Raw genomic sequence first — 16038 nt, 5'->3', positions numbered from 1 at the left:
CACCCCCCACTCTTGTTGGGTTCAATGAGTTTGAAGGGGGTACAAGATAAGTAGACTTCAGGATTTGCCCTGCTGTGTATACACATAAATCCTTTAATTGTTCCTGTAAGTTTTCATATCTGTCAAAGATGCAGACATAGAAAAGTGACTTTCCCAAGGTCAGACAGCAGATCAGTGGTAGTTAAGAATAGAAACCATATCTCCTGGCTTCTAGTCTAGTGCCCTATTCACTAGCTCATCACATAGTAGAAACTCTTATACGCTTTCTTAGAAAGGCTGATCTCCAATAGAATTTAACTGGCACTACCATAAATCTCCCAAGAGAGAGGTAGATGAGGCATCATGCAAAGAAAGGCTGGGATATGATCAAATTCACTGTTTATTAATATGAGAAGGGAATGGGGTTTCCTTGTTAGTACCTTTGTTCGTAAATCTGGTGTATGTAGAGGTTCAGGAACCCTCTTTCTTCTATCACCACCTGCACACAGCACTCTACTCCCTTTATCAAGTCTCAGAAATCTACTTTGTAGTTGTAAGCTTACAGAGCTACATGGTTTTTCAGGAGTTAAACAAGGAGCACAGGGCCAGATTTTCAGTGTAGAGCAACCCCAGAACCAACTGAAGTCAATTTGATAAGTGCTCAGCACATCTAAAAAAATCAGTCCTCGGGCTACTAAAAAGGAATCTGAAGTCAGTATAGCAGAATGAAATTCTAACTCATTCCAAGAGTATGGAAAATGCACAACACAAGGGAGCTTCAGATCAATACAGGTAAAACTCAGCAGACAGCTGGAAATAAAGACATGCATTCAGCTTTAGTTCTAGTTTACGACTTAAGCATGACAAGGCACTGGTGTAACATTAATGACCGCCACAAGGGCAGAGACTTAGGGGAGGTTTGAATTAAAGGGATGTACTGGAAACATTCACAGCCAGGTATTGGATATCCAAGTTCTTGAATCATCTGAGGACACCTCCTTGTTCCAGCAAGATGAGAGAGTACAATGAGGTAAGGCAATATTTAATGGGAAGGAGCCTTTGATATAGTAGTAGAAGCATCTTAGAGCAGGAAATAAACTAAGAATTTAACTCAAGGGATTAAATAAGGGACCTGACTTCATTAAGTTAATTAGCAGGGCTGTATTAATACAGTGGAAAAAAATTAGAGGGGAACAAAAACAGAAGCATGTGCTCTACGTCCAGACTGCTCACCAAGACAAAAGTAAGAAACAGACAATATGAGCCAGCCTCTGGGACATCACATTGTAAAGGTGGACTTGTTTTTTGTCAAGTTCAAGTTGGTTTAGTTCTAGAAGCTGAGAAAGAGTTTGGATTCACATATTTGGAAAAAAAATTATGACTAGATGAGGCACATCCTATAAAACTAAGGCAATTAAATCTACTTCGAGCAACTTTCATCAAATGGTTGGCACCCAGTTGCAGATTAGAAAGTGTAATTACAGTCTCTGATCAGAATGCCCAATGTTAGGGTAAGTATGGGACTGAAGATTTCAGATGTAGGGGTGTTCAATGCCAATGCTCTGCACTGTGTGTTGTCACACCCATGCAAGGTGGGTGAAAACAGTACCAATTCTCAGCTGTAAGCATTTCACATCCACTTTAAACTGCTGTAAATAAACGCACATGGTGCAAAGCACTGGTAAATCAGAGTCAGTAAGCAGAGTAACCAGCGTCAGTTCTTCAAGGATGAGGAACAAGGTACAGCGCAAACTACAAACTGGAGGATTCACTTAAGTTTCAGTTAAGGAAGCCACACTTGAACCCAAGTTCTCAGAGCAGCACCAGCCAGATGAAGCTACAAGGGAGAGAATAAGTTGTAGTTATGTTCACGCTGCAGAAGTAAATGACTTTAGCATGCAGGTCAAATGGAAGCGATGCTATGCTTTTTTACCCCCATAGGGCTTTAATTTTGACCTTTCTATAAAAAGTAGAAGGAAACAAAAGCAGTGAGTATGTAAGGTAGCCCTTTCCTGGAATTTAGGAAAGACTGCTAGGAAACACTAACAGAATAACTGAAAGCTAGTAAGAGAAAAGTTGAGTCAACACCTTTGAGGAAAGACAGGTATGGGGTTGGCTGGCTTTAGGGGCAGGAGTCAAGAAGTCTTCAATATTTTGTTCAAGGTGGTGTTTATTACTGGCTGTAAACAATGTATTCCTTTTGATCCTATTTTGAGATATACTTTTAGATAAAAAGAAAAGGAGTACTTGTGGCACCTTAGAGACTAACAAATTTATTAGAGCATAAGCTTTTGTGAGCTACAGCTCACTTCATCGGATGCATTTGGTGAAAAAAGCAGAGGATTTATATACACACACACACACAGAACATGAAACAATGGGTTTATCATACACACTGTAAGGAGAGTGATCACTTAAGATAAGCCATCACCAGCAGCGGGGGGGGGGAAAGGAGGAAAACCTTTCATGGTGACAAGCAAGGTAGGCTAATTCCAGCAGTTAACAAGAATATCAGAGGAACAGTGGGGGGTGGGGAGGGAGGGAGAAATACCACGGGGAAATAGTTTTACTTTGTGTAATGACTCATCCATTCCCAGTCTCTGGGCTTTGTTGCAAGGATAGGTTCCTGGGTTAGTGGTTCTGTTGTGGAAAAGCAGCATCGCTTACCCCATAACCTCAGCCGTGCAGAACACAGTGCCATCCACAGCCTCAGAAACAACTCTGACATCATAATCAAAAAGGCTGACAAAGGAGGTGCTGTCGTCATCATGAATAGGTCGGAGCATGAACAAGAGGCTACTAGGCAGCTCTACAACACCACTTTCTACAAGCCATTACCCTCTGATCCCACTGAGAGTTACCAAAAGAAACTACAGCATTTGCTCAAGAAACTCCCTGAAAAAGCACAAGAACAAATCCGCACTGACACACCCCTGGAGCCCCGACCTGGGGTATTCTATCTGCTACCCAAGATCCATAAACCTGGAAATCCTGGATGTCCCATCATCTCAGGCATTGGCACCCTGACAGCAGGATTGTCTGGCTATGTAGACTCCCTCCTCAGGCCCTTCGTTACCAGCACTCCCAGCTATCTTCGAGACACCACCAATTTCCTGAGGAAACTACAGTCCATTGGTGATCTTCCTAAAAACACCATCCTAGCCACTATGGATGTAGAAGCCCTCTACACCGACATTCCACACAAAGATGGACTACAAGCCGTCAGGAACAGTATCCCCGATACTGTCACGGCTAACCTGGTGGCTGAACTTTGTGACTTTGTCCTGACCCATAACTATTTCACATTTGGTGACAATGTATACCTTCAAATCAGCGGCACTGCGATGGGTACCCGCATGGCCCCACAGTATGCCAACATTTTTATGGCGGACTTAGAACGCTTCCTCAGCTCTCGTCCCCTAATGTCCCTACTCTACTTGCGCTACATTGATGACATCATCATCATCTGGACCCATGAAAAAGAAGCTCTTGAGGAATTCCACCAGGATTTCAACAATTTCCATCCCACCATCAACCTCAGCCTGGACCAGTCCACACAAGAGATCCACTTCCTGGACACTACGGTGCTAATAAGCAATGGTCACATAAACACCACCCTGTATCGGAAACCTACTGACCGCTATTCCTACCTACATTCCTCTAGCTTTCATCCAGATCATACCACTCGATCCATTGTCTACAGCCAAGCGCTACGATATAACCGCATTTGCTCCAACCCCTCAGACAGAGACAAACACCTACAAGATCTCTATCATGCATTCCTACAACTACAATACCCACCTGCTGAAGTGAAGAAACAGATTGACAGAGCCAGAAGAGTACCCAGAAGTCACCTACTACAGGACAGGCCCAACAAAGAAAACAGAACGCCACTAGCCATCACCTTCAGCCCCCAACTAAAACCTCTCCAACGCATCATCAAGGATCTACAACCTATCCTGAAGGACGAGCCATCGCTCTCTCAGATCTTGGGAGACAGACCAGTCCTTGCTTACAGACAGCCCCCCAATCTGAAGCAAATACTCACCAGCAACCACACACCACACAACAGAACCACTAACCCAGGAACCTATCCTTGCAACAAAGCCCGTTGCCAACTCTGTCCACATATCTATTCAGGGGATACCATCATAGGGCCTCATCACATCAGCCACACTATCAGAGGCTCGTTCACCTGCGCATCTACCAATGTGATATATGCCATCATGTGCCAGCAATGCCCCTCTGCCATGTACATTGGCCAAACTGGACAGTCTCTACGTAAAAGAATGAATGGACACAAATCAGACGTCAAGAATTATAACATTCAAAAACCAGTTGGAGAACACTTCAATCTCTCTGCTCACTCGATCACAGACCTGAGGGTGGCTATCCTTCAACAAAAAAGCTTCAAAAACAGACTCCAACGAGAGACTGCTGAATTGGAATTAATTTGCAAACTGGATACAATTAACTTAGGCTTGAATAGAGACTGGGAATGGATGAGTCATTACACAAAGTAAAACTATTTCCCCGTGGTATTTCTCCCTCCCACCCCACCCCCCACTGTTCCTCTGATATTCTTGTTAACTGCTGGAATTAGCCTACCTTGTTTGTCACCATGAAAGGTTTTCCTCCTTTCCCCCCCCTGCTGCTGGTGATGGCTTATCTTAAGTGATCACTCTCCTTACAGTGTGTATGATAAACCCATTGTTTCATGTTCTCTGTCTGTGTGTGTGTGTGTGTGTGTGTGTGTGTGTGTGTGTGTGTGTGTGTGTGTGTGTGTGTGTGTGTGTGTGTGTGTGTGTGTGTGTGTGTGTGTGTGTGTGTGTGTGTGTGTGTGTGTGTGTGTGTGTGTGTGTGTGTGTGTGTGTGTGTGTGTGTGTGTGTGTGTGTGTGTGTGTGTGTGTGTGTGTGTGTGTGTGTGTGTGTGTGTGTGAGAATCTCTCCTCTGCTTTTTCCACCAAATGCATCCGATGAAGTGAGCTGTAGCTCACGAAAGCTTATGCTCAAATTTGTTAGTCTCTAAGGTGCCACAAGTACTCCTTTTCTTTTTGCGAATACAGACTAACACGGCTGCTACTCTGAAACTTTTAGATAAAAGTTTCTAAAGCACTTGTACATGCCAAGTATAAAAATTGATGCACTCAAAAGCGTTGAAAGAAATGGCTAGTTAAACCAAATCCTATGTCCATTTCTCCCACAAACCTTCAGGCTTTTTGGGGAGCCACCTCCTATGCATGGAATGTCCTCCTGGAATGCTCCTTTACGAAGCCATTAAAGCCCACTTCTATGCCACCTATGGCAAGCTGGTAGAAGGCAACTGCCAAGGTTGCCACTGGCATCTTTTCATTTATAGATTTAAAACTGTTGTAAAACATTCTTCCTCACTGTTCTCCTACCTGCAGGATTTGGTCCTTCATTAAGTTGGTCTAGTTTTTGTACCACTTTATTTAGATAAGGGAATTGCACCGAGGGAAAGCTTTAATCTATTCTATGTCTGTGTCTTTATAACAGTAACTACAACTGCATTAGGTTGTACTGTATTATACAAAATGAATAGTACAAAACCTTTAGATTAGCCCTTATTCTAAACTTTTATACAAAATTAAACATTTTTACAGCACCAAAACTAGGAGGCTTCTAAGTAGCTGAGGCTTTTCAGCACTATTGTATTAAGTCTCTTCCAGCACTGAAGTATTTCTGAAAAGCTTGCCTGACTGCAGTACTTGAAGCAATACTGACCCACTAACTTGCATTTAACATACTAGTTTCATTATTAAGGTCAGTTTAAAGCAGCTAGTAGGTCTTCAGTACTAGGCAACTGCCCCTTTACAATTTCATATTGTGGATATATAGGATTGGCAGAAAAGGTTTTCCTAGTGCTGAGTCACCTTCAGTAGACTAACTGCTAAATGACAATTTACACAATAGGGTTCGGAGAGATCTCTGAACAAACTCAAGTTAGAAATAGTTAATCAAACTCAAATGTAAAAGTTTTTCTCTTAACAGCATGAGAAGCCTCAAACAGCCACTTACGGTAAGCTGCAAAGAAGCACTGCTTTTACAGTTAATCTGTAGAAGTAATAGCACTACTTAAGTAGAACTTTTTTGGGTGCTGGGAATTGGTAAATGGCAAAAAATTAGTTGCAAAAGAGTGAGCTCTGATTTGCCACCCAATATGGTGGTTTTGTAGAAAAGCTTTTAGAAAACTATTTACTGTAACTGACACTTTTCCCTAGAATTTTTTAACATTTATCAGCAGAGGGTGCAAACCAATTATACCTGTAGATTAATGTACATGAACCTTAATCTAGAAGGCAAAATTTCAATATGTAAATCCAATTTCTAAAATTCTAAGTTATTAGATTCTAATAGGTTTGGGACAGAAACAAATACTGACCTCTAGTGTTTATGTAGTTGCTCAAATGACCATAGGGCCCCTTCAAACTCAGTTATCAGAAGGTGGTAACATTTGTGAATGCAAAATAGATAGAATGCATGTAGCTAGAACACCCAAATACAAGGTTCCAATGGTATTTCAGTGACACTAGGTTTTTTTTGAACTTGGACTTGATCATGAAGGGATAAGCCACCAAATCATTACCCCCTCAACAGCCATTAAAACAAAGATTCTAAAGTATTTTAGAAGGAGCCTTCAATCCCCCCCAGTCATAAGCAAACCTCTTAGAATCCTACACAGGGGCTCACTCGATCTTTAACCCTTTACGGCTCAACTGGACCTACATAAGTAGGGAAACATTTCCACAGTGCTAAAGCTTTAAATTATATTGGGTTATACATCATAACCCAAAAACTGTATCAAATCATGCCTTGACTAAACCCATCTTTCTTGCATTTATAAAAATTATTAAAAAATCATTGCTTTTTCCAGTCCAATTCTTTATTCTATCAGTTATAACAAGTCAGATTGTTCATTTGATCTATATCAGATATTATACACTGCTCAAAGCTCTTGAACTCCACTGCTCAGTCAACAGCTGTATCAATCCTCTTCAATGCAGCTCACTGCTGAAATAAAACAAGACAATGAGTTCTACAAACAGCAAATCCATAGGTATATTAAATTATCTAAAACTGCTACTGACCCAGAGTTAGCCAAATTATCATACACTTATTTCTCACAGGATATTAGAACAAGGCAAAACATTCATTCTGGTACATATACATATGCCAAACCTAAAATCAAATTTCGCCAAGAGGAGCTCTCCTCTACTCCAGTAATTTCTTATAAAGGAATGCACTGTAGATAGTACCTGCTTAGAAAAGTTGATTGTTGGTACTGCTTTCATGAAATGCTCAGGAATGCTGTTTCAGGCTCAAGTGTCCATCTTCTCTTCACCCTGGTAAAGCAAATGTGTGTTACTAGCCATATCCAACCATGGTGTTTACACTGCCACCCACCTCCCCAAACACAAGTCACATCATATACAAGGGTTTCACAAGCCATTCGCTGAACCCTATCACATCACAGAAGCACAGTCTGGGAAATTCCAGGGCTGGCTGATGCCTTTGATATACCAGCCAATATATATCTCATTTGATCCTTAAGCAGAGACAGTTAACCACTTTGACATGGCTGCTTAGGAACAGTGTGGGCTATGGGAGAAAGTTAATGGCAACAAGATGGTAAAGAAAGCTACAATTAAGTGACTTAAGGAGTCTAGGAAGAGTCTCAATAGATGATCACAAATCAAGTCAGGGAATTCAGCTTCCCATCTTGCTTCCATACCTACTAGGCAAGACATGACTGTATGCCCAACTCTGACCCGTGGAACTGAAGTTGTGCCACAAACCAAAGATTGCATAGGCATGGATTTAAAAATTTTCCATTAGTTGACCAAAACTGTCAGAGGAATATTTCACAGGTACATTAGACTTTCAAATGAGCTCTCAACAAGAGGAAGGATGCGGACATGAGCAAAAGGAGTTACCTCGAATTACAGGACTATTTCCACATATGAACTAGCCCAGAAAGCAGCTTTCGTCTCAGAGGTTTCTGTTGGAGGCACAACACTTCTTTTCTCCAAGGACACTGCAGTTTCCATACGCTAGCAGAGAATTCTTAGAACTTGTAAGGCAATGACAAAGCTAGCTAATTAAGTCAATTTGTCTACCTTGGAACACTGTGTCAAACCAGTAACTACTTGTTATCAAAAGACTGATTCAGACTACGAATTTCAATGTCTGCTTATTTTATGAAAATCCTGAACTGTCCTCTGACTAAACTGGCCAGCTGGGTTTTCCCTCCACTTTTGATGGATTTAAGTATAACAAGTTAGTGATTACAATTCCCTAGAGTATACTTTTAGTAGTCTGCCACTACACAATTTGACTATTCTTATGTGAAAGCTTCTTGACAGTATTCACATGTCAAGACCAGTTAAGATTACATTCTCTCCAATGGTCAGTAAGTCTAGCTTGCTTTAATACTCCTATCACTAGGCTCTCTTCTCTAGAGTCGTCCTCCTTATTACTTAGCTTGTTCACAAGATCTTCAAGGACTGTGTTGTGCAATGAAATGTAAATGTCAGGAGCAGAGTTCATTTCAGACGGTCTTTTAATAGGCTTCGTAAAGCCAAAGAAAACTGTATACAAGAATCCTTTACCACTTCAAATACAATATCAACGGAATATGCATATTTCTTCCAGTAAAAAAAGGACAATATAAATAAACATTTTCAAGAACCTCTTTTATGGTAAGTTTGCGAGTCTATTTCTGGGTAATTTACATCATACAGTAAAAATACCGTTATGCAGGTTGAACATACAAGCAAGTTTCTCTTTAAGTATATCAAGGTGGTTTGCCTTCCAATTTACACCCAGGCTGCATGCCTACCTTGCTACACTAAAGGAATGTTACAAGAGACGAAGGTAATGCACTTTTTTAAAAAAAAAAATAAAGTCCACAGCTTGTTCAGCTTCCAGTGAACATTGAATTAAAGGTCCTTTTCTATCTCAAAAAACTGAATTAGGGCCCCAACTTCACAACTTTTAAAAAAACACCTTGGCTTATCACAGAGGATAAAATAAAATCTGTAGTGCTTTCAAAAAAGATTAAAAACACTTTGAAACAGAGCTTTCTTAAAGAAAAGTCTAATCAGACCATCTCATATCAGAAGCTGTCAGGCTGTGTTTGACAAGATCAGAACTGATAATACTACAAAAGTGAAAATACAAGTAGATGTACTACACAATAACGATTTCAGCGAAGCTCCAAAAATCTTTATAAATACAGCCATTGGAAGGACGATCTTGAGTCAGGAAGGATTTTTACTCGTTGTGTGTAGCTGAGGACAAGAAGCAGGCACAATTGTAAAGGCACCGAAGCATAGACAAGTTCCAGCATTTTACTCCCTGTATTATTTCAGAGGCTAGTGCTAGTTCACTAGAGCTTAAGAGAACTTCCCCCACCCTTGATCAAAGTTTGTTAGAGGGCATTTGGAGTTTTGCCTAATTCTCGAGCTTCATGAATGAGAGAGAGAATTTACTACTTGCTTTGCCTTAGATCCAAGCAAGTCCTACACATGCATTAAAATTAGGAATTTAAGTGGCAAACATTTCCAAGGCCTGGTTGCAAACAGACTGGTTCTTATGGGCAAGAACAGAGTGTGATATGGTCCAACTGAGCCTTACAGTATTTCCAGACTTCAACAGGTCAATCGATTTAGAGAGCTCCCAAGGCAGTGTATTCTTCGTTCCCTTTTGAACTAAAACTTACCGTAACTGTCATAGTTGTCTCTGTAGGACCCTCCTGAAGACCTGTCACCATAGCCGCCTTGATTCCTGCTGGTAAAAGTAACAAATGTTTGTTTTATGAAACATGCTGTGATCTATACACATTACACTTTTGCTGTGCTTTTGCGACTGAGCCAATTTACATCCCAGTCAAGCTGTTAAGAGAGTTATTTCAGGGCTGTCATGACAAAAACCTTGACAGTCAGCAATTTGAACTCTTGCAGTCTACTTTCATTGTGTTTACCTGCTGCTATAGTAGTCTCTAGACCCATTATATCCCCCGCTTCTGGAATCGAATCTGCTTCCTCCATAGCCTCTGTCTCCACCTCCTTGAATGGACACAATAAAGGACCAATTAACACACTGAAAAACTTCTCAGTGTCAAGTCTTATTGAAAATCAATTGCACTAACTCACCTCTAGAGAAGCCACGGCCCCCCCGACCTCTGCCTCCACGGAAAAAGCCTCTGCCACCTGATGAACCCCCTCTGTATCCACGAGATCTGTTTTCGGATGATTTACCTGCCTGGTCAACTCTAATCTGACGCCCATCAACAGACTAAACACAAAACAGAAAAAAAAAAAAAAATAAACTGTACCAGTATTTACATGCTTTTAAAATATGACAGGACAGCTGTTGTCAAATAAGCTGTCCAAACTGAAGGTACAAACTGGAAGCAGTTTTATTCATTTGTGTCCACAATGATTTGCACCCATACCCAAAATCACAATCAAGTCACCACCATTAAATATTTACAGAGCATTCAAAAATAAAAATATTGCTTGAAATAAGAAAAAGGGCAAGTCTGCATATTTAGATGTCATTCATATTTTTAGATGTATACATTACTTTAGCTGCTCCTATAAATTTTAATATTCCATTATGTTGCCAAAATATTTCAATTCCTGAATCATGTATGATTTCAGGATTCTAAACCCCCAACAGTTAATTCTGCTAAGAGAAACAGAATGCTACTACTCTGGAGATGATAGTACCATGATTCTGCAGCTCTGTACATTGTCTCTGAAGAAATGGAACAAGATCTCCTTACCTTTCCATTCATAGCCATCATTGCATCTTTAGCATCATCTATATTCTCAAAAGTGACAAACCCAAAGCCTCTGGACCTCTGGGTCTCTCTGTCTTTCACCACGACAACTGAAAAGCAAAGACACCATTAGCACATACTCTATCACAAAAATATAAAACCCATCACAACCACTTATTTTGTTCTTACCTTCAGATATCTGTCCGTATTTAGAAAAGACTTGCTCCAATGATTGTTCATTGGTATCAAAACTCAGACCACCAACAAACAGCTTTCCCTCATCTGATGCCATTTTGTTCTGTAAACAAAAACATTACATAAACTGTTAAATCACAGAGAAAAAGTTATTTTTGTTGCTTCAGTATCTAGGAATCCCTCAGGACCAAGGGATTAATTCACTAGACCACTGCCAACAGGATCATTATACTTGTATACCAATACCACAGCGGCTCGTACAAAGCTGCCATGTGCAAGTCACACAAGAGAACCACAGCTTTGCATTTAGAGATATCCATTTGGTAGTCAGCCTCCATGTAAACAGAGGGTGATTAAAAGTGTTTATTTCAAGAAGGTAGCCACATTACAGAAATGGAGAGACCAGAGAATATAATTTATCCAACAGCATGATTTATCCCTGCAGCCAAGCAACATGGCCCCCCAACGACCAGCACCCACCCCCCTGCGTGTTCTCCAATACACAGAATGACAGCGGGCCTGGTGCTATCACCCAGATCCATCTGCATGGTCCATTTCCTTAGTCTCCAGCCACAGAGGGTCCAGACCAGGCAGCGCCCTGCCCGCCCCGTTCAGGCTCCGATTATCTAGCACCAGGCCACATACCACTCGGGTGCCGTAGAGCGGGATACAATGGCACAGCGCGCCACGCCACTTACGGGATGAGGCCGCCTTTGAACCGGCTGTGGCTAGATTCGGTGCGTCTACCGGCTCCCCGCGCCTCAGGAGCACGACGCCAGGGCAGGACCCAAGCCCGTAATGAAGATGCTCTGCCGCACTACGTTCCCTCGCACGCATGCGCGCCGTGGAAGCGCGCACGAGCTTCACGGCATTGCGGGCACCCAGGAGGGCGCAGGCGCAAACACGCCACCGTCCGAGGCAAAAGGCGCATGCGCCCTGCGCCAAGGCTCGGAGCCTCCGCGCCTCTCCCCTTCGCCCCGCCCGTTCGGCGCATGCGCGCTACTAATATGCGGGAAGCCATTTTGCGCCGGCCGCCATTTTGTTTTCGAAGGCGCGACGTTGATAATTGATCGCCCTTCCCCCTAACAGCAGCCCAAGCCGGGCGCTTCGCCCTGCTGGGGACTCCAGCGGTTGAAAACGTTGAATACGATGCTAAAGGCGGACGGACCGACCCTACCCGCTTCTCCCTGTAGGGGAAACGGGCGCTCACATGGGGCACCACCTTAGAGAGGGCGCCTCCGCCTGAGGCGATATTGCCCTCCCCCGCCTTTCCCCGGGCTCCTTACCGGTCCTCGGTGAGTGCAAAGGCAGCCCAACGTTTCAAAATCCCAACACGATGTACGCGGCGAGCGGCCGGCGCAGCTGCTTATATAGCCCCTCGTCTGGCCCCGCCCTGCTCATGAATATGCAAATCACCACCGGCCGGGTTGAGGGAACTCCGCGGCCTTTCGAGCACCGCCTCGCCCTCTTGATTGGTCGCAGCCTGGTTAATATTCAGAAGATGCTGAGAGGGAGGCGGTGCGCGCTTCGCGCTCCCCACGTGGGGAGGAGGGCGGGGGGGGAGGGGCAAGGTGCTGATTATCCAGGGGGAGGAACTAAGGCGGCGTTTTCCCGTGGGACGAGAGACTGGAAGCGGTTGATTGGCTCCGGCCCCCCCCCGCCGCAGCCCCGCGCAGCCCCACAGCCTCGCCCCGGGCCGGGAAGGGGGCGGGGCCGCGCTGCCCTAGTTTCGCGCCCTTCGCAGCGATGCGGCGCCCGCTGCCGCTGCTGGAACAAAGGGGCCGCCTGAGGCGGCGGCGCCATCTTGGGCGGGGGCGGCCCCGCTCCGCGCCTTGCCGTGACCCCTTCTGCCCCGGCGGGCCGGGCCGCGCCCCGTCTTGCTGGGCCTGCCGCTCACGGGCGCAGCGTGCCCCTGCCGGCCTGGGGGCCCCACAGCACAGACCAGGGCGCCCCCAGACGCTGCCGGTGCCCCCCAGAACCCGCCCATCCCCCCCAAACACAGCATGTCCCCCAGAACCCGAACGTCCCCCCCAAACACAGCCCGTGTGCCCCCAGACACTGCCGGTGCCCCTCAGAACCCGCCCATCCCCCCCAAACACAGCATGTGCCCCCTATAACCCGAACGTCCCCCCCAAACACAGCCCGTGTGCCCCCGACACTGCCGGTGCCCCTCAGAACCCGCCCATCCCCCCCAAACACAGCATGTGCCCCCTATAACCCGAACGTCCCCCCCAAACACAGCCCGTGTGCCCCCAGACACTGCCTGTGCCCCCCAGAACCCGCCCATCCCCCCCAAACACAGCATGTGCCCCCTATAACCCGAACGTCCCCCCCAAACACAGCCCGTGTGCCCCCAGACACTGCCTGTGCCCCCCAGAACCCGCCCATCCCCCATAAACCGCACATCCCCCCCAAACACAGCATGTCCCCCAGAACCCGAACGTCCCCCCCCAAACACAGCCCGTGTGCCCCCAGACGCTGCCGGTGCCCCCCAGAACCCGCCCATCCCCCCATACACAGCATGTCCCCCAGAACCCGAACGTCCCCCCCAAACACAGCCCGTGTGCCCCCAGACACTGCCTGTGCCCCCCAGAACCCGCCCATCCCCCATAAACCGCACATCCCCCCCAAACACAGCATGTGCCCCCTATAACCCAAACGTCCCCCCCAAACACAGCCCGTGTGCCCCCAGACACTGCCTGTGCCCCCCAGAACCCGCCCATCCCCCATAAACCGCACATCCCCCCCAAACACAGCATGTGCCCCCTATAACCCAAACGTCCCCCCCCAAACACAGCCCGTGTGCCCCCAGACACTGCCTGTGCCCCTCAGAACCCGCCCATCCCCCCATAAACCGCACATCCCCCCCAAACACAGCATGTCCCCCAGAACCCGAACGTCCCCCCCAAACACAGCCTGTGTGCCCCCAGACACTGCCTGTGCCCCCCAGAACCCGCCCATCCCCCATAAACCGCACATCCCCCCCAAACACAGCATGTGCCCCCTATAACCCAAACGTCCCCCCCAAACACAGCCCGTGTGCCCCCAGACGCTGCCGGTGCCCCCCAGAACCCGCCCATCCCCCCATACACAGCATGTCCCCCAGAACCCGAACGTCCCCCCCAAACACAGCCCGTGTGCCCCCAGACACTGCCTGTGCCCCCCAGAACCCGCCCATCCCCCATAAACCGCACATCCCCCCCAAACACAGCATGTGCCCCCTATAACCCAAACGTCCCCCCCAAACACAGCCCGTGTGCCCCCAGACACTGCCTGTGCCCCCCAGAACCCGCCCATCCCCCCATAAACCGCACATCCCCCCCAAACACAGCATGTCCCCCAGAACCCGAACGTCCCCCCCAAACACAGCCCGTGTGCCCCCAGACACTGCCTGTGCCCCCCAGAACCCGCCCATCCCCCCATAAACCGCACATCCCCCCCAAACACAGCATGTGCCCCCTATAACCCGAACGTCCCCCCCAAACACAGCCCGTGTGCCCCCAGACACTGCCTGTGCCCCCCAGAACCCACCCATCCCCCATAAACCGCACATCCCCCCCAAACACAGCATGTGCCCCCATAATCCGAACGTCCCCCCCAAACACAGCCCGTGTGCCCCCAGACACTGCCGGTGCCCCCCAGAACCCGCCCATCCCCCCATACACAGCATGTCCCCCAGAACCCGAATGTCCCCCCAAACACAGCCCGTGTGCCCCCAGACACTGCCTGTGCCCCCCAGAACCCACACATCCCCCATAAACCGCACATCCCCCCCAAACACAGCATGTGCCCCCTATAACCCGCACGTCCCCCCCAAACACAGCCTGTGTGCCCCCAGACACTGCCTGTGCCCCCAGAACCCGCCTATTCCCCATAAACCGCACATCCCCCCCAAACACAGCATGTGCCCCCTATAACCCGAACGTCCCCCCCAAACACAGCCTGTGTGCCCCCAGACACTGCCTGTGCCCCCCAGAACCCGCACATCCCCCCCAAACACAGCATGTGCCCCCTATAACCCAAACGTCCCCCCCAAACACAGCCCGTGTGCCCCCAGACACTGCCTGTGCCCCCCAGAACCCACACATCCCCCCATAAATCGCACATCCCCCCCAAACACAGCATGTGCCCCCATAACCCAAACGTCCCCCCAAACACAGCCCGTGTTCCCCCAGACACTGCCGGTGCCCCCCAGAACCCGCCCATCCCCCCATACACAGCATGTCCCCCAGAACCCGAATGTCCCCCCAAACACAGCCCGTGTGCCCCCAGACACTGCCTGTGCCCCCCAGAACCCGCACATCCCCCATAAACCGCACATCCCCCCCAAACACAGCATGTGCCCCCTATAACCCGCACGTCCCCCCCAAACGCAGCCCGTGTGCCCCCAGACACTGCCTGTGCCCCCCAGAACCCGCACATCCCCCCATAAACCGCACATCCCCCCCAAACACAGCATGTGCCCCCATAACCCGAACGTCCCCCCAAACACAGCCCATGTGCCCCCAGACACTGCCTGTGCCCCCCCAGAACCCGCCCATCCCCCATAAACCGCACATCCCCCCCAAACACAGCATGTGCCCCCATAACCCGAACGTCCCCCCAAACACAGCCCATGTGCCCCCAGACACTGCCTGTGACCCCCAGAACCGCACATCCCCCCATAAATCGCACATCCCCCCCAAACACAGCATGTGCCCCCAGACTCTGCCTGTGCCCCCCAGAACCCGCACTTCCCCCCCAAACACAGTCCATGTGCCCCACAGCACAGCCCAGGACACCCCTGTATCCCCAAACACTGCATGTCCCCCATAACCCGAACGTCCCCCCAAACACAGCCCATGTGCCCCAGACACTGCCTGTGCCCCCCAGAACCCGCACATCCCCCCATAAACCGCACATCCCCCCCAAACACAGCATGTTCCCCCAGAACCTGCACATCCCCCCCAAACACAGCCTGTGCCCCCCAGAACCCGCACATCCGCCCCAAACACAGCCCGTGTGCCCCCAGACACTGCCTGTGCCCCCCCAGAACCCACACATCCCCCCATAAACTG

General features: G+C 47.8%; 1 protein-coding gene across 10 annotated transcripts; it reads right to left on the bottom strand.

Moving 5' to 3' along the window:
* Positions 1-6865: 6865 nt before the first annotated feature.
* LOC119848371 (cold inducible RNA binding protein) lies at positions 6866-12426 on the bottom strand. Of its 10 annotated transcripts, none has more exons than XM_038384111.2 (8): positions 12268-12426; positions 10976-11084; positions 10790-10896; positions 10155-10296; positions 9983-10067; positions 9722-9789; positions 7257-9290; positions 6866-7011 (listed from the first exon to the last, which is right to left on the bottom strand). In XM_038384111.2, the coding sequence occupies exons 2-7, from the start codon at positions 11076-11078 to the stop codon at positions 9274-9276; spliced, it is 522 nt and encodes a 173-aa protein (XP_038240039.1). In that variant the 5' UTR covers positions 11079-11084; positions 12268-12426; the 3' UTR covers positions 6866-7011; positions 7257-9273. The 10 variants fall into 10 exon arrangements, with proteins under 10 accessions (XP_038240039.1, XP_038240040.1, XP_038240044.1 ...); XM_038384112.2 differs by having other exon boundaries at positions 6866-7008; XM_038384116.2 differs by having other exon boundaries at positions 7257-7343.
* Between the last annotated feature and the right edge of the window lie 3612 nt (positions 12427-16038).

This window comes from Dermochelys coriacea, chromosome 25 (assembly GCF_009764565.3).
Source record: "Dermochelys coriacea isolate rDerCor1 chromosome 25, rDerCor1.pri.v4, whole genome shotgun sequence".
NCBI classification, from domain to species: Eukaryota; Metazoa; Chordata; order Testudines; family Dermochelyidae; genus Dermochelys; species Dermochelys coriacea.
This window is presented reverse-complemented; position numbering and strand designations above follow the sequence as displayed.

What these genes read in the sequence shown, in the direction of transcription:
- LOC119848371 (XM_038384111.2), bottom strand. Translation starts at nt 11,078, where the DNA reads ATGGCATCAGATGAGGGAAAGCTGTTTGTTGGTGGTCTGAGTTTTGAT. An exon ending in TGATGGCTATGAATGGAAAG is followed by an intron (nt 10,297 to 10,789) that starts GTAAGGAGATCT and finishes TTTTGTGTTTAG; the next exon opens with TCTGTTGATGGGCGTCAGAT. An exon ending in AGAGACTACTATAGCAGCAG is followed by an intron (nt 9,790 to 9,982) that starts GTAAACACAATG and finishes TACTTTTACCAG; the next exon opens with CAGGAATCAAGGCGGCTATG.